The 25,150-nt window shown below is 47.3% G+C and overlaps 1 protein-coding gene and 1 long non-coding RNA gene across 2 annotated transcripts in view; one reads left to right on the forward strand and one right to left on the reverse strand.

The window, feature by feature from the left end:
• Positions 1–298: 298 nt before the first annotated feature.
• On the forward strand, positions 299–694 carry LOC147014345 (putative CENPB DNA-binding domain-containing protein 1). Its single transcript, XM_085850600.1, has one exon. It carries the CDS (start codon positions 299–301, stop codon positions 692–694), a length of 396 nt encoding a protein of 131 aa, XP_085706726.1.
• A 2,230-nt stretch (positions 695–2,924) lies between these two features.
• The window catches only part of LOC147014346 (uncharacterized), a 39,425-nt gene continuing 17,199 nt past the window's right edge, over positions 2,925–25,150 (reverse strand). Inside the window, exons 2-3 of the long non-coding RNA XR_015050746.1 lie at positions 24,536–24,628; positions 2,925–3,274 (exon numbers count right to left, since the gene is read on the reverse strand). This is a non-coding gene — a long non-coding RNA (uncharacterized LOC147014346). The remainder of the gene's footprint in view (positions 3,275–24,535; positions 24,629–25,150) is intronic.

Below are 25,150 nucleotides of genomic sequence, written 5' to 3' on the forward strand. Positions count from 1 at the left end.
CCACTCATTAGTTGCTCAATTAAAATGCTTCACTGCATCTAATACGAGCTGCTGAAGATGTTACCGCCTCGTGAGTTGCACAATTAAAATTATTAAGTGCATCGACCACCTGGTACGTAAAACGTTAGCAGCCGTCAACATCCCCCATCAACGATGCACAGACCACTCACCCCTCCCGCAGCCACCCACAATTCCCTCATAACTACTTATGTGCAGTATGTCCTCAGTCTCAATCATTCTTCTCTTCCCAATATGTCTTGACCGGTGTTTTGCTTCTCGCTCCACTCATTGGTCAAATATGGCTCCCAAGTACAAGACCAGTGCCGGAGATGTGTCGACTGCCAAGAGGCAGAAGAAAGTGATGAGCCTGAATCACAAAATGGAGCTGCTGTACCGGCTCTCAAGAGGACAGAGTGTGGCCTTTGTGGGCAGACTGTATGGAATAAACGAATGTAGCATTCGCTACATAAGAAAGAATGAGAAGACAATCCGAGAAAGTGTTGCGGCGAGTGCTGTACCGAGCACCAAAGTGGTCACCGACATCCGGGATGTCCCCACAGAAAGGATGGAGAAGGCTCTCAGTGTATGGATTGAGGACAATGCACAGAAGAACCTGTCATTCTTTAAGTGGACCTCTCATTCACGCAAAGGCGATACATATTTGCATGCATCTGGTTGGTGCAGGTGGCGCTAGCATGAGAGACCTACAGGTATGAGTGGCCCCAGTCCTTTCCAAGTGAGCAGGGCAGGGGATGGTTTTGATTGCTTCAAGAAGTGCTACGATCAGCAATGTCAAACTGACAGGCGAGTGTGCCTCCATGAACAACTAAGCAACGTGTGGCCCTAAATGGAGTTCTTTCATCCCCTCTTCCTGTCCAGGCTGGAGTTCCTCGAGGTCGCGTTCTGGGCCCTGTTCTTTTTCTGGTTTTCATCAATGATATATCCGACTCTGGAAAATCCTCTATTTCTCTTTGCCGACGACTCCACCCTCTGCCGTACCATCTGTCATCCCTCAGACCGGCATGCAGCAGCTTCTTCACTCACTGCAGATCTCGGTAAAATCACAAACTGGTCCAACACGTGGAATATGTCTTTCAATCCGGACAAATCTCACTCTCACTATGTCTCTCCGAAAGGACCGTTTAGAACCCCCCCTCCCCCCACATCCACTTTCTCAACAATCCTCTGGAAGAAGTCCTTTCTTTCAAGCTTCTGGGTCTCACTATCTGCCATGACCTTTCCTGGGAAAGAAACATTTCAAACCTCGCCTCCAAAGCCAGTCACCAACTGGGAATCCTCCGTCGTGCAAAGTCCTTCCTCAGCCCACCTGAGCTCCTGACCACTTACAAAGCTTTCGTCTGCAACCTGATGGAGTGCTGCTCTCCCCTAGGCTGGTACTCCTGCCTCTCACCTTTCCCGGCTTAACACTGTGGAAACCAAGACATTTCGGATCATTGGCATCTCCTGCGATGAGGCTGAGTTTTTGGGCCTCTCACTCTCTCACTGCAGGCTGGTCGGTGGTCTTTCTGTCTTTTACCGTCTCCTCTCCAGCCTCGCCCCCCTGCTCTCTCTGCGATTTGTCCCCACCACATTTCCGCAGGGTGCTCAAGGTCTGCCAAAAGACCCCTTTTGGTAAAACTGCCAAAATCACAAATCACTGCTCACCTTCACTCTTTCATTCCTCTTTTTCCCCACCTTTGGAATAAACTCCCTCACTCTATTCAATCCTATTCTTCCTTGCAGGCCTTCAAGACAGCACCTCTTATCACCACCTCTTATCATCCCCCATCCAAATTCTCGATCTTTTCTACCCCCGCTAATCCACCCCAAACCCACCTCCTTCAAATTCCCTGCTTTCCTTCCTGAAAGTCCCTGTAATGTCCCCATGTTCCCCACCCCATCCCTTTCCCTTCCACAGAACTCCTAATGTCTCTGTTCCCCACTGTTTTGTCCTTCCCACTTCTGCCCCTCTTGTCTCATGCCCCCCTTGCTGTGCGTTGTGTTTGCTCTCATACGAGCCTCGACAAGGTATACAAAAAAAAGCAGCCGAAACATTCCCTGCTAAACTCGCACAGCTCATTCAGGAGAACGGGTACCTGCCAGAGCAGGTGTTCAACGCTGATGAGACCTGCCCGTTTTGGAAAAATATGCCAACGCGAACTTTTATCTCAAAGCATGAGGCGACAGCATTGCGATTCAAGGCCGCAAAGGACCTCTTCTCCTGTGGGCAAATGCAAAAGGGGACTGCATGATGAAGCCCATGATGCTGTACCATTCCCTGAATCTATGTGCTCTCAAGGGCAAGAACAAGCAAATGCTGCCCATGTTTTGAAGGACCAACAGGAAGGCGTGAGTGCCGCAGCAATTTTCATGGACTGGTTCCATAACTGTTTTGTCCCTCCGGTGGAGAGTTATCTGGTGGAAAAAAAACCCTGCCATTCAAGGTTATCCTGCTCATCGACAACGCTCCTCGCCACCCTGGGAACCTGAAGGTGACTCACCTGAACATTGAGGTGATCTTCTTGCTGCCCAACACCAACTCCATGATCCATGAATGCTCAAAGTCAGCGGACAACAGTCCGGCCCCACAACATCTTAAACTCCAGAAGACATCTATACCTATGACACGGAACTGTGTCCTCACTTGACATGGGGAATAACAGCAAACTTCGTACTTCTAGTGCTTATGAACCATCGAATAATCTCCAAACAGTAAGCGCTGCTGGTGCATTGAAAGGAGCTGCACACCTCAGAGAAGACGAATGTACGATGTCATCCAGTGCCAAAAAAGAAGTCAACTTTCATTGATCCTGTTACAGATCTTGCAATAATCCAAAACAGCTCGCATCAGTTACATGTCAAAACAAAGATGAAGTCGAACACAAATATGAATACGATGATGCTTTTAATATTACAGCACAGAAAGTAAATTCAAACATCAATGGCACCGATACAATGAAAATGTCTGAACTTAAGCAAATGTTCATCCGGTGTTTGTCTGATGTAAACGTTGATATTTCACGGTACAGAAGAAACAAATTAAAGAACAGGCTACAAAACCGTTTTCAAGAAGACGTAGGATTTTGGAGTCCACCACATCACAATAAATGTGAGGTAGTGTTTCACGAAAAGGTACCAAGAGAACAATACGTTTCTGAAAAGAATGCAGAAGACTCAGAAGATGAAATAATGTGAGATGCAGGAAGTCTACTCAATAATGATTTGGTTCACTTTTTAGCAACCCTGCAGGGGCACAAAGCATGTCTTGATGTACCTGCAACACAATAAATGAAATGAAAGTTAGGATGACGAAGCCTTCCAGTTGGAGCCTGATCAAGACGTCACTGAATTTCTGTATGGAACTTCTAAATCATGACGATGGGGTGTCATGTCCTCCCACATCCCAAGAGTTAACAAAGGAAAATGTAAGATTGCCAGATTTGATGTTTTATTTTATTTTGTGGCTTCTTCATGATGATTCTGATTTCTGAAAGTCAGTTACCAGTTTCTTTCGAGAGACTGACAGCATCTGAAACATTACGTTGCAAGATTCAATCAAATGGACATGACCTTCTGTATGTTATATCAAATGGAATGGGAAAAAACAACAACTAAACATGGAGCTCTTTCCATGACTGCAAAAATCTTTGACTGGGTCACCTGAAGTAATACAGTTACTGAACAGGTTTGGTCATTCAATATGATACTCTTCTCTTCAATATCATACTCTTCTCTTGGAATTTTCTGTTGGGATAACAATGACATTGGAGAGGAGACATTGGGAAGAACAGGACACACTGTACAAATGGGATTCTTGTTCAGCTCCAAGCAGCAGGATGTGTTGCAAAGCCAGCACCCAAAAGCACAAAGTCTCAGAACAAAACGCACTTTCAACGGACTTTCAGCAAATGAAGGCTCTTCAGTTCAATGTTGGAAAATGTATGAGACCAAGTGCAATTCCTATATAATAAATGAAACCATATTATATATGACCATTGAACGCAACATGAAGCAGAAAAAGAGCAATCAGAGACTGCAGACCCTCACCAGGTCTTGTTTTGTGTGGTGTTTGTGGAGTTTTGTGTGGTGTATTTTGTGCAGTGTTTGTGGACTGGTGTAGTATGTAATTAATAAGAGACATCTATCTATAATTCCAGCAATCTGTGTATGTGTGTGTGTGTGTGTGTGTGTGTGTGTGTGTGTGTGTGTGTGTGTGTGTGTGTGTGTGTGTGTGTGTGTGTGTGTGTGTGTGTGTGTGTGTGTGTGTGTGTGTGTGTGTCTGTGACCGCTGTTTCTCAACAACCACTGGTCTGATCTAATTGAAACTTGCAAGATATATTGCTGGGGACCTGAGGATGTGCCTTTTCAAGGTTTGATATTAATCGGACAAATGCTTCCCAAGTTATGGCCATTTATTTACCAAACCAATGGCAAGACACGTTGTTGCGTGGGCGTGGCCGATGGGGAAGGGAAGCTCATCCGCGTTCCCCATTACGGGTTACAACGTACGGACTTCCGGAGAGTGATGACTTCGTGTATTCTAATAATTTCTCGATTTCTTATGCGCATTTATAGATAAACACAATGGCCCAAGTTATGATCATTTTCATATTAGACGGTGTATAAATTTCGGGAACATCAGAGTGCTGGTATGCTCCGAACCAGGAAGTAAATTTTTTCTCTCTCTTCTCTTCTCTTTTTGTTTTTCCTTGCCACGACATTGCAAAAAGGTAAAATACGTTGGCGCTAATTGAATAATTGGGTATTAAAAATAAATTGCGAATAATCGTAACTGCGAATAATATCGAACTTCCGGGTCACACACGTACGGGCACGTGAGAGCGAGGAAACGGCCTGTGTGGTATATTTATTTATTATTATTATTATTTTTTTTTTACGGGCACGTACTAGTTAAAACTAAATTGCGAATAATCGTAACTACAAATAATATGCGAACTTCCGGGTCACACACGTACGGGCACGTGAGAGCGAAGAAACGGCCTGTGTGGTTGTTTGTTGCTCGCGGTTTGAATATTTATTTATTTATTTATTTATTTATTTACGGGCACGTACTCGTAATTAGAATTGCCACTTTATAACTGCTGGCAGTGATGCCCGGGTACCAAGACATCCCACTTTTATTGGACAACTGACCCATGACATTTACTATTATTCAGTTGAATTCAGAATGTGATTAAAATAATTTCTATTCAGATCAAATGGAAGACCAAATAATAGGTACAGTCCTGTATTGAAGTAATCAGAAGGAACCCAATCAGAAGCCACTTGGCTGCACACGAAAGCTGTCCACTCAATGGGAAATCACTCAACCACCCTGATCAGCAGAACCAGCGGAACTGCGAAAACATATATATATATATATATATATATATATATATATATATATATATATATATATATATATATATATATATATATATTGTTGCGCCCGCTGGCGTGCGATCGGCCGCTCGACTCGAATGGCGGCCGCCTCGCCCACCAGACGGACAATTCAGTCATGACCCTCTCGGACCAACGCCGGGAGCTAGTCACGGGTGGGAGTTTAACCTCACCACGATCGTGGCAATTGCCCACCCGCGCAGGATAGGGTTGCTCGCCAAATTCGATCTACCTAAGTATCTGCGCGAATGGTCGACCGGGCGATCGCATCACGCCACAGGCCGACTCCGGATACGAACCGCTTAAGCGGTCCGTTCCGTGCTACAGTGATAACCGAGCGGTGTTATCGTCGACCTCGACAGTTCCGATTAATTATTGGGCGTATTAAGCCCACTACGAACCCTTTACGTGAAGCAGGATGGAGGGTCAATAAAGAAAAGACAAAGCGAAACGGGAAAACAGTTCACACAATGCACATTTATTACGCGACACACGGAAAGCACACATATACAGCCAAACAGTCAGAATGCACCTATATCAGGAAAACAAAAGAAACAACGACGCAGAGTTACAACCGAATACGCATACACACAGAAACACTTACACAGTTCTACTTTACAAGACACGGCGCCAACCCACATTTACTCAAAAGCAAAGGAAAGAAGCCACCCTCATAGACAAGGGGGCAGACGGGCCTGTAGGCCAATATGTGCGTGGGACCTGAAGGAGCGGCCAGGTCCACGAGACCGGGTGGGTCCTCCCCGCGTCCTCGTGGCGCGTTGGTGGACGAGCCGCAGACGTGGCCGTGTAGCTGTGCCTCGACTCCGTGCTCCTTCGCGGGTTTCGTTGGCACGACGTTCGGAGTGGGGTGGGAACGGGGCCCCCTTGGTTGCACTATCTCAGCGTGGGGGAAAAGGGGGAATTGTTGATGCTCTGGGGGAGGGATGATGGCTGGCTGGCTTAGGTCCCGCGACGAGCGATCTCCCACCGCGACCTCTTCGCCGACCGCCGTCCTTCTCGCCTCGGACCCGAGCTCCTCGGCCTCTTCCCCCAACTCTCCTCAGCCGACTGCAGAACCCAACTCGATGCCTTCACCACCCGACTCCACTCCCTGCCACACTCTGCCACTGCCACACTCCGCCCGATGACTCTCTTACCAAAACTCTCACTCTCTGCCACCAAAACTGACTCTGCCAAAACTCCCTCTCTCCCTCTCTCTCTCTCTCTCTCTCTCCCTCTCTCCCTCTCTCTCTCTCTCTCTCTCTCTCTCTCTCCCTCTCCCCCTCTCCCCTCTCCCCCTCTCCCCTCTCCCCTCTCCCCTCTCCCCCTCTCCCCCTCTCCCCCTCTCTCCCTCCCTCCCTCCCTCCCTCCCCCTCTCTCCCCCTCCCTCCCCCTCCCTCCCCCTCCCTCCCTCTCCCTCCCTCTCCCTCCCTCTCCCTCCCTCTCCCTCCCTCTCCCTCCCTCTCCCTCCCTCTCCCTCCCTCTCCCTCCCTCTCCCTCCCTCTCCCTCCCTCTCCCTCCCTCTCCCTCCCTCTCCCTCCCTCTCCCTCCCTCTCCCTCCCTCTCCCTCCCTCTCCCTCCCTCTCCCTCCCTCTCCCTCCCTCTCCCTCCCTCTCCCTCCCTCTCCCTCCCTCTCCCTCCCTCTCCCTCCCTCTCCCTCCCTCTCTCTCCCTCAACGAGCCTTGCGCTCGGCATTTTATAGGCCGGCAGGAGAAACAATATGCAAATTTCCAGATCAGGATGAGCTCGGGGGCGGAGCCATGCTCTCCCATTGGACGGGAGAAAAGTCGGCGTGAACCTACCCTGATCCTATAATTTGCATATTTCGATTTCACACGGACGCGCCTGGAGGTGGGGCCAAGCCGCTCCGCGCTTGCTGATTGGACGGATCATAAGTGGGCGTGTAGCATTCTTGATCCGAATTCTCCCTCGGAAAGGCCGCTATTTGCACTCGCGGCTCGGTGCGTATCGCTTGAACGAGCCCAAGACAGCCCGACGCTCAGTGTTTATAGGTGGTGCGGGAATGGCCGTAGAAGGAGAGAGGTGAGGGTGGTGGAGGGTTTATCGGTGGTGGTTTGATGGTTATGGCGGTTAAAAATAAAGATAGAACAGAAAAACGGCTATCTCAAAGCGTCGCAGCCCTAATGAATCACATAAATTCCCTCTAAACAACGGGTTTGCGGCTAACTACACATGTACTTAGAGTTATCTCACCTACGGGCCCTGAATGGTGGTTTGCGAATTTCCACAGCCGTAACAATATATATATATATATATATATATATGTATGTATGTACATATATATATATATATGTATACATGTATATATTTAATTCTTGAACACATTACAGGACACGAAGGTGCAGCAGCGGCTCCTCCACAAATAATGACGGGTTTTCCGAATGAAAACAAATCTGTAATGCATGTACGCCAAACACCCTCTTTGAACAGGTGTTGTGAAGACTGTCAACAAAACGGAAACGCATACATGAATCAAATGCTTGTCACTGGTGCGACTTATAACGTCATGGCCGTCATATATTGGCCAAAGGTAGTCTACAAGAGATGTTGACAAAAAAAATCAGTGAAAGTGGAAACAAAAGGCTCCGCTTTAATTGTATTAAAACAAGTGCTGTGCAACAAAAAAATGTTAATCTTATGCTTGTCTAACATATTGGTGTAACTCAGAAACGCAGCACATCTTAGTTACAACAAGCTCAAATGAGCGAAGATCCTCGTCCTCTTAATGATGACGTCATAAAACGAATATGACGTCATAGTGACGTATCAAGTTTGCGATAAATTATCTGTCCTAATCCCCTCCTTGATTCCCGCAAACAAAATTCGAACAGCTTGCCTAGTTTCGGAGATAATGGTGTAGGCGATTTCCATTAGCGGCGATATTATGACGTCAACTTTTTTTTCTCGGAAGAATTTCAAATATCGGAGATGGTTACTGCCTGCGCGTGGGCTTTCTGCATATACATGGCAAGTTTCACGAAGATCCAATGAAAACTCTGGGTTGTGAAACAAAAAATGTCAAAAAATAGGAATGACGTCATAAAAATTGATATGACGTCATAGTGATGTATCATATGTGCGGTAATTCATCTCTGCTAATGCCCTGTTCGATTCCCGCAAACAGAATTCAAAAAGCTTGCCTAGTTTCGGAGATAATTTTTTTAGGCGATTTGCATTTGCGGAGATATTTTGACGTCATAAGTTTTTTTTTTTTTTTTCTTGGAGGAATTTTCAAAATCAGAGATGGTTACTGTCTGCGCGGGGTATTTTTACATATGTATGCCAAGTTTCAGGAAGTTTCGATGAAAACTGTAGGCTGTGAAACAAAAAAAGTCCACAAGAAGAAGCAGAAGAACAACAACGTGAGTAAGACAGAGATCCTCCACGAGGACCTAAAAATTAAATAAAAGTACGAAGAAATTTGAATGAAAGCTGATCTACTTTTGGGAATGACTCATTCGTACTGCACTCACGATCGATACAGGGAATGGGGGAAAAAAAAAAACACATAATACCTGTAAACAAGTCGTCGGTAGGGTACAGTTGGAATTGGCACTTTAAATAAACAATTAAATGTCTATGTATGTACATATAATGACCACCAGATGGCACTATAACAGCCACGTGGCATTAACATCAGGATCGATGATCAAATTACAAAGTAAGAACGGCACTCGGTGGAGTGAGTGCACACCTCCACCAGGCTGTGCAGTTCAGGTTTTTGTCTCCCATTGATTGGTCGGATACTACATCCGGACCTGAACCATCAGATCTAACCCGCTTGTTTTCATCATTTAACCAACTCATCTGCCTAGTTTTGTCATCATAATCCGTCAATAACTTTTTGAAATATCAATGCATCGTGCTATACAGTGGCCCACATCATTTTGGTCCCATCTCGCAATGGGGAGGATTCATTTTAAATTTTTTTAATTCTCGGATCCGGATCTTCATCAAAATCTCACAAATCTATCCGTGTCAAACACCCAACCTGCCCACCAAGTTTCATCCAGATCCGTTAATAACTTTTTGAGATATTTTGCTCACAGACAGAGAGGAAGAAGCCAGGGGTGAAAACATAACCTTCGTCTCTAGGCCGGGGGCCAGTGGGACCTACCTTGAACCCCCCCCCCACTCCCCGCGACAATTTTTCACTGATACCACAGTGTTCATATGTATCCCAAGTATCAGAAAAAGATGTTCCCAGAAAAATAACTCATTTGCACTGTGCATTATTAAGCTGTTTCCATGGCAACCAATCAAAAATAGACGAATCTCACAAAGATCGGCAAAATGTCAATATCTCTGTCAAATATAAACATAAAATCACAAAATTTGTGTCAAATTAAAGCTTATACATTTACGTATTAAAATATATTTTGCTTATGCTAATTATCTCATTAGCATATTAATTAAATTTGACTTGAAGACAATAATTCCCACAAAAATGCAAGAATTTCCATTTTCTTTCCTTGTAATTACCACACACGTCAGTTTTTTGGGGCAAAAAAACATTACTTAAGTGTTGCCAGATACAAGCCAGGTTGGCAAAACATATATTTAAACTTTTGAATTTTTTTCAGTAGGCTAATTAGCATAAAATACAAAGCACAATGAATCGTTCGAAAATAATGTAAAATCAGATTAATCAATAGAATTAATTACCTGAGCCTGATATAATACATAACTGCGACTTATGGTGTCTGTTGGTGTTTAAGGGAAACATAACTATTTTCTGTTTGAGTAAAAGTAGTGGAAATAATTTTAAATGCATTGATATTATGCTAATTGGGATCCACCATTATGGAAATTATCATTTTCGTAAATATCTCAACTTCTGGTGCATGGAAATTGGTAAATGAGGAATCTACACATATGTTTGGAGGGTCAAGAAATAAAGTGAACATATTTCCTTTGTTGTCAGAGATGTAGAATAATGTTTGGATAGCTTAATTACATTCAAAAATGGAAACAGCTTAATACTGCAAAGTGCAAATCAGTTATTTTTCTGGGAACATCTCTTTTCTGATACTTGGGATATATATGAACACTGTGGTATCAGTGAAAAATTGTCGCGGGGGGGGGGAGGGGGGTGCAAGGTAGGTCACACTGGCCCCCCGGCCTACTACCTTTACTGTCAGAGATAGTAACTTCCCTGACTTTCTGGAAAGGTGGTGGCTTTTGTTTCAGTCCTTGGTACAAATGGGCCTCACAACTGCTCCCTACATGACATCATCATCCAGTCCACCTGGGATAAGTGGAGTTTTCATGTGAGGGAATACATAACAGGGTGGAACATGTAATTGCAGATGTCATGGAACTTTCTTCTTACTCTCAATATTGAGGAACTCCAAGTCATGAAACATTGAGTCATTTTGAGCAAAATTAACCTGTCCACCAAGTTTCATCCAGATCCGTTCATAACTTTTTGAGATATCCTGCTCACAGACAGACAGGAAGCCAGGGGTGAAAACATAACCTTCGTCTACCTTTGCTGTCAGAGACTCAGAGATAGTAACTTCCCTGACTTGCTGGAAAGGTGGTGGCTTTTGCTTCAGTCCTTGGTACAAAAAGGACCTCACAACTGCTCCCTACATGACATCGTCATCCAGTCCACCTGGGATAAGTGGAGTTTTCATGTGAGGGAATACATAACAGGGTGGAACATATAATTGCAGATGTCATGGAACTTTCTTCTTACTCTCAATATTGAGGAACTCCAAGTCATGAAACATTGAGTCATTTTGAGCAAAATTATGGACCGGTCGGTGCCATGGAAATTTTGCATGCGAAGTTTGTATTTTATTTTATTTTAATTACCTCTGCCACTGAAGGTGAACGAGGTCACACAAGCCTGGTGTTGGCTTGGTGGTTAGGGTGGTAGCTTGGGATCCCAGGGTCCTGAGTTTGAGTCCCGTTCCACTGAATTAACACCAGGGGGTTGACTCAGCCTGTCATCCTTCTGAGGTCGGCGAAATGAGCACCAGTATACTGGTAAAAGGGGCACTGCATCAGCGGCATATCTGTGCCCCAAACCAATGATGCAACTAGCAGCCAAATGGCTGCACACAAAGGGAAGGGGTATTGACGGATATATTAAATCTGGCATTAGTGTGGTGCAGGCATGATGGGCCGAATGGCCTCCTCCTGCGACTAATTCCCTTGTCATCCTTGTCATCCTTGTTATGTTTTCACCCCTCTTTGTCTGTTTGTCTGTGTACAGGATATCTCAAAAAGTTGTGGACAGGTTCGGTGTGTGACAAGGACGAACCGATTAGATTTCGGTGAAGATCCGAATCCGGATCTGACTAGTGGAACTTTTTTAAGTGATTCTTCACCATTGAGAGATCGGGCTAAAAAGGATAAGAGAGCACGATATCTCAAACAGTTTTGGACGGATTCGGCCGAAACTTGGTGGAAACGTTGGGTGTGTAACAAGGAAGAATTGATTCAATTTTGGTGAAGATCCGGATTCAGATCCAGATATGATATTTTTTTAAGTGATTCATCACCATTTGGAAGATCAGTCTAAACTAATATATAGCACGATATGTCAAAAAGTTGTATTACGGATTCGGATGAAACTTGGTGGACAGGCTGGGAGTGTGACAAGGAAGAATTGATTCGATTTTGGTGAACATCGGGATGTGGATATGAGAATTATTTAATTTTATAAATCTATCCTTCACCATTGAGAGACAGGGCCAAAAACGATATAGTACTGCAGAGCATGATATTTCAAAAATATATTGGGCGCGATATGTTAGGGTTAGGGTAATTGTATTAGGGTTAGGGTTATTGTTTGGGTTGTGGTTAAGGTTAGGGTTTTGGACAAAAATGTATTGGGTATTACGTGGCGGAGATATATGCTCTACTGAGTGCCCTTCTAGTTTATACATGGTCTAGGCTCGTGGAAGAGCTTGGACACAGAACAGGTGATGACACAACATAACAAAGGGAACAGCAGGAGAAAGGAGAAACACCAACAGCAGGGTGGAATGAGAAAGTAGACAAGATGGACAAACAAGGGATGCAGGTAACGATGAGTGGTCGTGGAGAATGCAAGGGGTGGACAAGATGGATACATCAACAAAATTTTGGGAGAGTGAGGAGTGGTTTTGCGGTTGTGAGAAAGATCATGGTTTTGGATGGGGCATGACTTGAGAAGGTGGTGAACAGCTGTCTTGAAGACCTGGAGTGAAAGGCCTGGACCTGGAGGAAGACCTGGAGGTCTTCTGGAGACCTGGAGGAAGACCATGGAAAGGGCAGAGGGTACAAGACCAGAAATGAGGCGGAAGAAGATAGAGAGGCACCACCAACCCGTCGGTGATGGTGAAGTGATAAGCCCATAGACTCAGCTTCATCACGGGAGATTCCAATGATCTTGAAAGCCTTGGTTTCCACAACATCAAACTGAGCAAGATGTGAGGCAGGGGAGCCATCCTAGAGGGGAGTGCAAAACTCCATCAAGCTGCGGATGAAAGCCTTGTCGGTGGATATTAGCTCAGGTGTGCCAAGGAAGGACTTTGCACAATGGAGGATGCCCAGTTGTCGTTTTAAATCCAAACTACTTCGTTTTAGAGAGATGATTGTCTGTCTGTCTGTGTTGCCATTCTTCTCAGACATTGTCAAACATATCCTCATCAAACTTCCAGAGATTCATCATTGAGCATGGGGAGTGTTTTAGAGGGGAAAACTTTTTGTTTTTAATTTTGAAAAAACAGATGGATTTTGGGTTTTTTTTTTATTTCATCACTTTTTAGTGCCTCAGCCTTTGTAGCTATGTGAAAGGTAATATTAAATGATCCCGACCCTATTCTTTAGTGGGTTTTCGGAAGTGTTTTAGGCCCCCACCAAAAACATAAAAAGGAACAAAATTTGATTTTTCTTCAAAATACCAACAGGATCAGAGCAGCACCGTACCATTCTAATATATACTGTACTAATAGTAAAGCCCGGCGTTGCTCGGGCAACGACCGGGCTTTCTTGCAAATTTCCTGAATAGCTGTTAGCGGTTGGGGTTAGCGGTTGGGGTTAGGGTTCGCTGTTAGGGTTACTGTTAGGGTTAGGGTTAGCTGTTAGGGTTAGGGTTAGCTGTTAGGGTTAGTGTTAGGGTAGCTAACCCTAACCCTAACACTAACACTAACCACAACCCTAACCCTAACAGCTTGGCGTAGCGGAGGTAAACAGCGTCCCCCGTAGGCCTTAAACTTGAGTGGATTTGAATGGAAAATCCCATAAGGGATATCGATTTATCGATTTTTTTTTCGCATATCGGAAGTGTTATGGAAAAAAATTATCGCCAATGACCTAAGTTGGACCAAAAGCCATAATCGTACCAAATTTGAATGGAATCGGTTGGAGTTTGTGAAAATGCATCAAAACGAATTTTGAGGGGCCTCTTAAGGAAGACAATAATATCATTAGTATATGTGCCAAATCTTGTTTCATTTCATGCAGTAACAAAAATCTGATGGTGGAACAAATAAAGGGGCATGCCGAAATATTAATATAGATATGAATATATATATATATATATATATATATATATATATATATATATATATATATATATATATATATATATATATATATATACACACACACACACACACACACACACACACACACACATATAAAAATGCTTTGTCTTTCTCAGCAAACAAAGCTACTTAAAGCTCCACAAGGCTACACTTAAAGATATAAAGCTATAAAGCCCTTTGCCATTTCAAACTCTATCAAACTCTAACGGTCTAACCAAGTAGTCTCTCTACAGCTGTAGACTTTTCTAAGTCGATACTATTAGAGGGGTTTCAGTTCCCATATGATGGATGCAGTGTTCGGGCACGTATTGGTTGGCAAGCTAAATAAGTGAGAAAAGGTAAATGAAAAATCACTCATTGAGTGACACTTGACGAAATGGAACGGCACTCAGTAGGGTACATCCAGTACCTCCACCAGGCTGAATAGTTTACAATTTGTATGCCACTGATTAGTCTAGTAAGAAGGGGGGGGGTATCATGCACCCCCCGGAAATATACTTCTAATCAGTGTTTCTAGATTGGAAAAAGTGTGTAGAAAATGATGAGCTATGTTAAAAAGTTGTAAAAATGTCCCACGTATCATTTTAATGTAAATTAGTGCCCCCATTATCGAAAAATCTAGTTTCACTATATCTCAGCCAATATTGCAGATAACTGAACAAATAAGGTGTCTAGACCCATGTTTTGAGGGTCAAAGATCATAATAAATCTATTGCTGAAGTGGCCGCATGTTTCTCTGGCATGCTATTATGCAAATTAGTCCTGCCATTGCTGCCATTTCCTATTTTCGTAAATGTATTCAATACCTCTGTTAAGAGTTCTGCATCTTCGTCGTTGCCAACTCATTTTGCTGGGTATTCAACCACCAAACCAACAAGGTAAGAAGTTTACTCAGTTACTAGTACACTATGATATGTAACAAAAATGACTTTCGTAGGAAATTTGGGCCAAAATTGTTTTTTTTTGCAGTTTTGTCAACTATAGGGGGTAGATTAACAAAAAAATTTGGGGTTGAAATTTTTCGTGAACTTTTAGGGTATTTTGGGGGGCCCTTTAGGGGGGTGACCCCCAAATAATGCTCTGCCTATATCTTCGCTCCTAGACATGCTAGCTTCATAACCTTGGTGTCTAGGATAGGGTTTATGGGGGCTCTGAGTTCAATTATGAGGTGATCTGAGGTCAAGGTTATAGGTCCAAGGTCACCGCAGGGTCATAAATGGCCTCAAAAGGTCAATCGGCAAAAATAATTGAACTATATTGGGTAATACCACTTTATATGGGTTTTGTGGGTGAGGAATTCAATGTTGACACTCTTTTTATTGGAGGTCATGATCAGGTTATAAAGGACATGGTCAAGGTCATTTGGGTAGGTAAAAATATGCTGAAAACAAAATATGGCACATCTCGTGATATAACGTGCAACTATAAAACCTTAATTTTGGCAAAAAAAATCCAGAGCAATTGCATACTATAATGCATCACATTCTTGATCTCATGACCAAAACTATAAACCTGGAAATTTATAAAACCAGAAACCTGTACATTATACATCTTCATCTTCAATATCGTCATGCCTGACATTTTGACATTCATGGTCATGACATTTGCAAAGCGGCGAGCAGGGGAGGTTGTTTTTTGCACAAGAACAGTTGCGTGCACAGGCAGAGGATTTACAGCCACATTTGATCAGCTCTAAAACTGCTTGTGGAGCAGGTAGTGCAAGACACCGTAGAGGGAAGATTGCACCATCCTCGAGGACCCAACCGCTGTCTTCCAAACTAGGAAGTTGGGGATGTGTAATGACATAAGCTTTGTTCACCATGCATACAAATTTTGCCCGTTGAATATGAGGCAGCAGTGTAGCTCGGGTGGGGGGCAACATCTCAGACTCCATGTTTTTCGACCTGAAGAGCTCCCAGCGTAGTTGGGGGAGCTAATTAGAGAACATTGTACTTTACGGTACTTCTACATATCGACGGTCCCCTGTGCCAGTGCGCATGCGCAGCCTGAGCCGGAGCCAGGGGTGTTGTGGGCGTTTCAACCTGTTCAATACTTGTTTGATTATTGTCGTTTCACGCTAATAAAGTGGTCGAACAAATTGAACTCTGTTCTTATTTATAATCAAACAACTTGATGCAGTCGAGTAAAGATCGTCGGTGCTGAGGAGGACACGACTGGGTGAAAACGGACCACGAGAACGTCGACAGTGAGTTTGGATTTCTCGGGTACTGCACCCAATCTTCGCCCCCAGGACACTGTACACACGTGTGCATCACCGAAAATAGAACGTTAACTCCAGAATAACTGTTCCTATGGCGCCGGTGGAAGCAGAGTGCCCGATCGAGGGTTGTGACTATATGGCTACACACACTGAGGCGGCAGTGGTGGCGGCCATGCTGAGTATACACGCCACTGTGCACGTCGCCGCCCCCAGGGCGGCGAGCTCGAATGCCAAGATGGAGAAACTCAAGCGTCCCTCCATAGCACTGGCCGGAACGGGCGAGGCCTGGTCGTACTTCATAACCCGCTGGGGCGAATACAAAACAGGTACTAAGCTTGTCGGACCCAACATAGTCGCGCAGCTCCTGGAGTGCTGTGAGGAGGAGCTGAGAAAGGACCTCACTCGCGCGGCGGGTAGGAGCCTCGTGGGCAGCGATGAAGAAGACGTCCTCACCGCCATGAAGGCGATCGCCGTCCGGACGGAGAACACAATGGTAGCTCGAGTGGCCCTGTCTAACATGCGGCAGGGACACGAGGAGCCCGTCCGGTCGTTCCACGCCCGCATCAAGGGGCAGGCGGACACGTGCAAGTATGAAATGAAGTGCACCAAGGCGGGGTGCGATCAGGTCAACAACTTCACGGAAGAGATATTGCGCAACGTGGTTGCCCGTGGCATCGCGGACCAAGCAATACAACTTGACCTACTCGGTGAGAAGAACCAGGACATGCCATTAAAGGACATGATAGAGTATATCGAGGCCAAAGAGTCTGGAAAACGCTCGGCATCGCGCCTGCTTGACACTCAGAGCACGGACGCGATCAGTAGTTCGTATCGGCGGGGAAAGCAACAGGACGTCCACGCCAGAGTAGGAGCCAGGCCGGAAAAACCGAAGGCCAAGCCCGAAGGAGTATGCATCTACTGCGGCAAGGTGGGCCACGGCAAAACGCCTCAATGGCGCGCCAGACGCGCCGAGTGCCCCGGATACGGTAAGAAGTGCCGGAAGTGTGATGGCCAGAATCACCTCGACAAGGCGTGCCTGGGCAGCCGATCGGCAAGACCCCCATCTAAGGAAACCGACGGGATGTACGACGAGCAGACGGCAGCCTTCGTCGAGCTATGCACGGTCACCATGGCCAGCACAGAGGACGAAATGCGCGCGCTTCCCCTCGCTCACCACCTGTACGATGATATGTGCGATAAGTGGATGAAACGCATATCCGACCTGCAGCCATACGTCAACCTCACTCTCACCAACAAGCGCGAGGATTACAAAGCGCTGGGTTTTAACCTCCTGAAACACAGGTCAGGTCAGGTATGGGAGCATGTGCCAGAACAGCACGTCGCTGCGTCCACTTTCCGTCGGTACTCCAGGGGCCTCCGTCTGGCCATCCCCCAGGCAGATGCCAGGCCCATCCCCATCTCCTTGAGATGATGGTCAACCTGCTGCAACCATGAGGCACGTGGTCGGCCCACTGGCCTCCTCCACTCATGAGACTCCCTCGCTGAGAGAATCTGGTGAGCAGGATCAGCATCAGGAAAACGAGCCACATGTCCATACAGCCGCAACTGACGCTCACGGACTATGCAGGTAACAAATCTCATCCGAGTCTCTCTCAGCAACCGCTCGTTGGATACAAAATCCGACCAGCGATAGCCAAGGATTCTCCGAAGACACCTGGTACCAAAGGAATTAAGTCTCCATCTCAGATCCTTGGTCAGAGTCCAAGTCTCGCACCCATAGAGCAAAACTGGAAGTACCAAGGACCTGAAGACTCGGACTTTCGTCCTCCCGCACAGGTACCGGCAGCGCCACACCCCATGATCCAGTGAATCCATGACTCCCCAGGCCCGACCCAGACGTCTATTGACCTCTGGCTCACAGCCAGCAGAGACATGAATATCACTGCCAAGGTAAGTGAATCTCTCCACGACCTCAACATCCTCACCACAAACAAACACAGACAGGACAGCAGCATCCAAGATGTCACCGAAAGCCTGGATTTTAGTTTAGACCCAAGAAACCCGTAATCCCAGCGGCTCCGACTCCTCATTCAGCACCTCGAGGGCCCCCAAAAGGATGTCTAAAGTCTCCGCAAAGATGACTGCATCGTCTGCAAAATCAAGGTCCGAGATCTTGACATTCCCAAACGATGCACCGCAACTTGATCTCTCCGACATCCTCCCTAAAATCCAGTCCATACAAGTGCTGAAAAGTGTGGGGGCAAGTACACATCCCTGACGAACTCCAGTAACAACTGGAAATAAGTCAGAGGTGGTACCACCACACTTCACAGCACTCTCAGAACCAGAGTAGAGTTCAGACATCAGATCGATCAGTTTTGGTGGCACCCCACGAAGACCAAGAATCCTCCAGAGGGCATCCCGATTCACTGAATATAATGCTTTCCAGAGATCAACATAGGCTGCAAGCAGCCCCTGCCGAAACTCTCGTCTGCGTTCGGTGAGGACACGAAGGGCAAGGATACGGTCAATCGTTGACCTCTTTGGTGTAAAGCCTGACTGCTCTGGACGCTGGTGCTCAAGCAGATGGTGGCAAACCCTATCAAGAATTATCCGAGCAAAGACATTGCCCGGCACTGAGAGCAGCGTCACCCCTCGGTAGTTGTTGCAGTCTTGGCGATCACCCTTCACTTTCCAGAGAGGGACAACAAGGCCCCTCTTCCAGTCAGTTGGGATGATGCCTGTGTTCCAGGCAGAGCACAAAACTGCATGCTACGATGCTCTACCCCCTCACAGGTGGTGATGCTCAACCCCCTCACAGATTCCTCGCACATAGGCCTCCTTGTCCACCCTCAGTGCACGTACAGTTTTACGCCTCAGCTCCCTGAACAGCTCAGCTCTGCCATTCAGCCTGGCCCTGCGACTCTGGTCAATGGTGTCCAGTGTCCCTTGAGAGACAAAATTCTTCTTTGCCCTGCGGTGAGTTCCAAGACATCCACCGGCAACATCAAGGACGGTGGTCTTGAAGGCGCTCCACAACTCTTCAGGACCCCCCAAAGCACCCAGACCCCCCAAGTGTCCACTCAGCCTGTTCGCAAACTCCTCAGCTACTCTCTCATCCCTGAGCTTGGCAACATCCAGCCTAGGCTGGGATGGTACCATTCTCCAGGATTTAAGGTGCAGCTTTAGAGTTGCTACAACAAACCTGTGGTCAGTATTGAGGAACTGAGCACTCCGGTAGACCCTGCAGTTCTGGATCATCCTCCAACGACCGTCAATGAGGACATGGTCAATCTCCTTTGCCACACCGCCAGCGTTGGAATACCAAATCCAGCGATGAGCTTGTGGGTGCTGAAACCATGAACCAGCCACCCTAAGTCCATGACTTCTTGCAAAGTCAAGGAACTTAGTGCTATTCTGGTTCATAGTTCCTGACCCATGGGGACCAACACACACCTCATAACCATCCCTATCAGTTCCAGTCGATGCATTGAAATCCCCCAAGACGAGAAGTGTATCTCGTCTGGGGCACTGATAAACCACAGACTCGAGTGTGGCGTAGAATGCATCCTTCACGGTGAGATCACTCGCCTCAGTCGGAGCATTAATAGAGACCAGGGAAATGACACCTAAGGAGTGACGAATCCTTAATCTCATAATACGCTCGTTGACCGGTGTTACCTCAATTATCATTGGGGTCAGCTTATTGGACACAGCTACAGCAACTCCTTGGGTATGGTAACCATCAAAGCAACCAGACCGATAGTAGGTGTAACCACCCATCATTATCTCGCCGCAATCCGGTCTCCGAACCTCAGAGAGAGCTGCAATCCCGATGTCCAAACGCTTGAGCTCAGATGATAACAGAGACAGGTGATCATCCTCTCTTTGGGATAGGACATTCCAGGCACCCACCCGAAGGGACCGCCTCAGGTTAACCCAAGGAGACCGCCGTCTGGTGGACGACACCTCAGCACCACTCCGACACACTCTCCCGCAATCTGACCCAGGGATGTTACCCCGTGGTTTCCCTCCTATCAAAGATTGGGGGTCCCGAAGGCTTTGCCCCAATCCCGTCGTCCGGTGAGCTGCCCTGCGAAGGGAAGCTGCACAGGAGGTACTCCCACGGAGTGGGTTTTCAGATTTTTTTGCGTTTTGCGGAATGAAGGGTTTTACGGTGGCCGGAGTGCAAATCCTGCCACCAACCTCCTAATAAGAAGTAACTCAACTGCAGGAGGACGTCTGCAGACACAGTTGGGCACTAGATATGGATGGCCGTTGGCTCACAAGGAGCTCCTCCGCCCTTTGAATTGGGTGTGGTGTTTGGACTACTGGACTCCTTTGACTCCTACTACTATTGGACTCCTTTGAATTGGACGACTGAAACACACCCGCGCGGTAACCCTACCCGCTATGGCAGACACGGGGTGCCAGAGCTGCCTGATCGGCATTAAAGTCGTCCAACAAATGGGCCTGAGTACTGAGGACCTCATAACTGTATCCATGACCATGAAGGCCGCAAACAACAAAGGAATTCGTATCCTCGGAGCCGTGGTCGTCAGATTCGCCGGGAACAGTGACGACGCTCGGAGATTGGAGACGCGCCAAATTGCGTACGTGACGGACTCTTCAGACTGCATATTCCTCTCCCGCGCGGCCTGCATGGACCTGGGAATGATCTCGGACAGATTCCCGACACTCGGAGAGGTGAATCTGATGACCTCGGAATTGTGCGACTGCCCGCGACGCGCGGAGCCGCCGACCAAGCCGACCGCACTCCCCATGCCGGCGACCGAGGCCAACAGAGAGGCACTACAGTCACATTTACTCAGGATGTATGCTCAGAGCACATTCAACACGTGCCCACACCAGCCACTACCGAGAATGACCAGCCCGCCACTACGTCTTATGCTCAGTGAGAACACGACACTGGTTGCCCATCACACTCCCATCTCCGTGGCCATACATTGGCAAGATGAGGTAAAAGCAGGCCTCGACCAGGACGTTCGGCTCGGCGTGTTGGAGGAAGTACCCGTCGGCACGCCGGTGACATGGTGTCACCGCATGGTAATTTGCGCGAAAAAGAATGGCAAGCCGCGATGCACCGTCGACTTTCAGGCCTTGAACAAGCATGCGTTCCGCGAGACCCACCACACCCAATCCCCGTTCCACCAGGCGAGACGCGTACCTAACGGGAAGCGCAAGACAGTATTCGACGCATGGAACGGTTACCATAGCGTCCGCCGACACGAGGACGACCGCCACAAGATGACCTTCATCACTCCATGGGGGCGCTACCGGTACCTATCTGCCCCACAAGGGTATATGGCATCGGGGGACGGTTACTCACGATGATACGATGAGATCGTCGCAGACATTGGCAACAAGACCAAGTGCATAGATGACATGCTACTATGGTCAGACACGATTGAGGGGAGCTACTTCCAGGCGGTCCAATGGCTGGATATATGCAGCCGGAATGGAATCATCCTCAACCCGGAGAAGTTTGTCTTCAGCGCACCCACGGTGGACTTCGCGGGCTTCACCATCACCATGACCGACGTGCGACCGTGCAGCCGCTACCTGGAAGCAATCCACGATTTCCCACAACCGCGTAACATCACCGACGTCAGATCGTGGTTCGGGCTTGTTTAGTATGGCCGAACGAATGCAGCCATTCCGGAAGCTCCTGAAAAGTGGAGAACGCTTCCAGTGGTCCATGGAGTTAGAGGACATATTCCGCGAGTCGAAAGACGTGATCGTACAAGAAATCGAACACGGTGTCCGCATATTTGACAAAACTAAGCCAACATGCATCGCCACGGACTGGTCGAAGGAGGGAATCGGATTCTGGTTTCTTCAAAAGCACTGCCGATGCGTGCCAGTTAGACCATTCTGCTGCACTGATGGATGGAAAATAACCCTGGTCGGCAGCAGATTTACACACGCGGCAGAATCCAGATACGCGCCCATAGAGGGCGAGGCTCTCGCAGTCGCGGACGCCTTGGACAAAGCGCGCTACTTCGTACTGGGCTGCGAGAATCTGATCGTTGCGGTAGACCACAAACCACTGCTGAAACTCCTTTCGGACAGAGCACTTGACGACATAACCAACCCCCGCCTCAGGAACCTCAAGGAGAAGACCCTGCGTTATCGCTTCCGCATCATACATATCCCGGGCATGAAGAACAAGGCGGCAGATGCCATGTCGCGCAGGCCGGTCGGCATCACGCGACCTCCACTCATGAACCTTCCAGATGACAATGCTACCATAGTGACCCACCTCCAACCAAGCACGCACACCGACGTCCTGTCTCTCCTACGCCAAACTGAGCCGGAGTATGACGACGACGTCGAGGAGGACAACCTGGCATGATGCGCCGCGGGCCTCGAATCATTGCGATCAGTAACATGGGATCGCGTCAGGGAAGCCACCAGCAGCGATGGCGATATGCACATATTGGAGGGAATGACAATGAACGGCATCCCCGACTCAAAAATCGAGATGCCAGAGACAATTCGCGACTATCACCAGTACCGCAAGAACATTACATCGACAGATGGAGTGATCCTATACAAGGACCGAGTAGTCATACCACCCTCACTCCGCGGCGATGTGCTGAGCGCCCTACACGCTGCCCACCAGGGCGTATCAATGATGACCGCCCGCGCAGAATCCTCTGTATTCTGGCCAGCCATGTCGGCCGACATCAGCGCCACTCGGAAAAACTGCGAACACTGCCACCGGATGGCACCATCACAGCCTGGAGTGCCACCAACTCCACCTATTCCGGTCGTTTACCCCTTTCAGGCAGTGTGCTCGGACTTCTTTGTACACAGGGGTGCACACTACCTTGTGACGGTGGACAGATACTCGAACTGGCCGATCATCTCAAAGTCGACGGGTGGCGCCGCCGGACTCATAAACCACTTACGTCGCGCCTTCGTGACGTACGGGACACCAGAAGAGCTCGCGTCGGATGGGGGACCGGAGTTCACCTCCACCGAGACCAGGTCATTCCTGCACAGATGGGGCGTACACCACCGCTTGTCATCGGTGGCCTTCCCTCACACAACTGTCGCGCGGAGATTGGAGTTAAGACAATGAAACGACTTATCACGGACAACACCAGCCCGCAGGGAGAACTTGACACTGACGCTGTGCAGAGAGCGATACTACAATATCGTAACACGCCTGACCCTGACACGAAGATCTCCCCGGCAATGTGTGTCTTCAGCCGCCCGATACGCGATTTCATCCCAATTATCCCCGGGAAGTACAGACCGCACGACACTTGGCATGAGACCCTGAAAGCGAGGGAGGAGGCCCTCCGCAAACGTCATATCCGCACAGCCGACACCTGGGCAGAACACACCAAATGCCTTCCGCCACTTGCTGTAGGGGACCTAGTCCACGTACAGAACCAGACAGGATTCCACCCAAAAAAAATGGGACAAGACAGGCAGTATCGTGGAGGTACGCCAACACGACCAATACGTGATCAAGATCGATGGCTCGGGCAGAGTCACACTTCGGAACAGGAAATTCCTGCGCAAGTTTAGCCCAGTTCGCAATGACCAGCTGCTCTAGTGACCATCGCAATGACCAGATGATCTAGCAACCTGCATCACTGTACCTGCACCTGTTGTAACACCGCAACTGCCTGACCTCGACAGCGAACCCGTGACATCTGCGACACCAACGGGGCCCACGCCGGCACTGACGTCAGTATGCACACCCCGGCGCAAGACGACACCCGTTTCAGACACGCCAGCAGCACCAGGACGAGGCACACCGAGGCGCGCGATCCTTCAGACGCCACCATCGGCCCCTGAAACCCCGAGAGCCCCATCCCCACTGGGGCCCGATGTGACACCACCAGCACCAGCAATAGGTCAACGCCGATCCACCAGAGCGACCAGCGTGCCTGCCTGGCACAAGGACTACTCCATGGAATAGTCACACGATGGGCGATATAAACTTTTGTTCATTCATTAAACTTCATATTTTCTCAGCCTTTATCTATTAACATAATAAAGACTCGGAGGGAGATAGAGAACATTGTACTTTACGGTACTTCTACATATCGACGGTCCCCTGTGCCAGTGCGCATGCGCAGCCTGAGCCCGAGCCAGGGATGTTGTGGGCGTTTCAACCTGTTCAATACTTGTTTGATTATTGTCGTTCCACGCTAATAAAGTGGTCGAACAAATTGAACTCTGTTCTTATTTACTAATGAAATGATCTGCCAGTGATTTGAGGTTCACATCACATAGATTAGCCCGCTCCACCACCTTTTCTTTTGGATCTTTCACGAGTGATATATCATGGTTATCAACAAGCTTCTTATTGACAGTCTCCCTCCTTGCAAATGATGCAAGTCCTCACTTCGGCAGCTTTTTGTTGAGACATTTTTTCAGGTAGGTTAAAGTGTTCAGAGCTTGACTGCATGGGCACGTTCACAGTGATACAGGGAAACACCTGAAAATAAAGAAGAAAATAATGGGCAAGATGTACAGACCACTCGGTTCATATTGAGTTATTCTGCCAACACAGATTTGATAATTTTTAACTAAGAATGCCTTTTGCATTTTTTAATTATTTGATATCACATAATCATAGTCTACCTTAATATTACATTACATAGAATGTTATTTTCATTGGACTTGAATATATGTATCATTCTGTTTTAATGCTATAATTTTAGTCAGAAATGTATGGCACTTATGGGCCACCATACACAAACTAGTTAATTTCATGAAAGTTTAAATTTAAATCGAATATTTGACCAAATAACATAAGAATTTAGAGACTATGGTATTGCATTAAGATATAGGTGGAAGTTTTAGCATACACACCTCTCAAGAGAGCCACTTTTCTCCAGTTATTTTCCAAAACATGGCAAGATGGATTTGGCACCAGCATGGTTCAATATTTAAATCCTGGGGAAATCCCCAGAAATACATGGTGTCCCATAAGGGACCTAACACATCAAGATACATG

The sequence above is a fragment of the Eptatretus burgeri genome, chromosome 13, assembly GCF_056783735.1.
Source record: "Eptatretus burgeri isolate ZD-2024b chromosome 13, Ebu_testis_v1, whole genome shotgun sequence".
Taxonomy (NCBI): domain Eukaryota; kingdom Metazoa; phylum Chordata; class Myxini; order Myxiniformes; family Myxinidae; genus Eptatretus; species Eptatretus burgeri.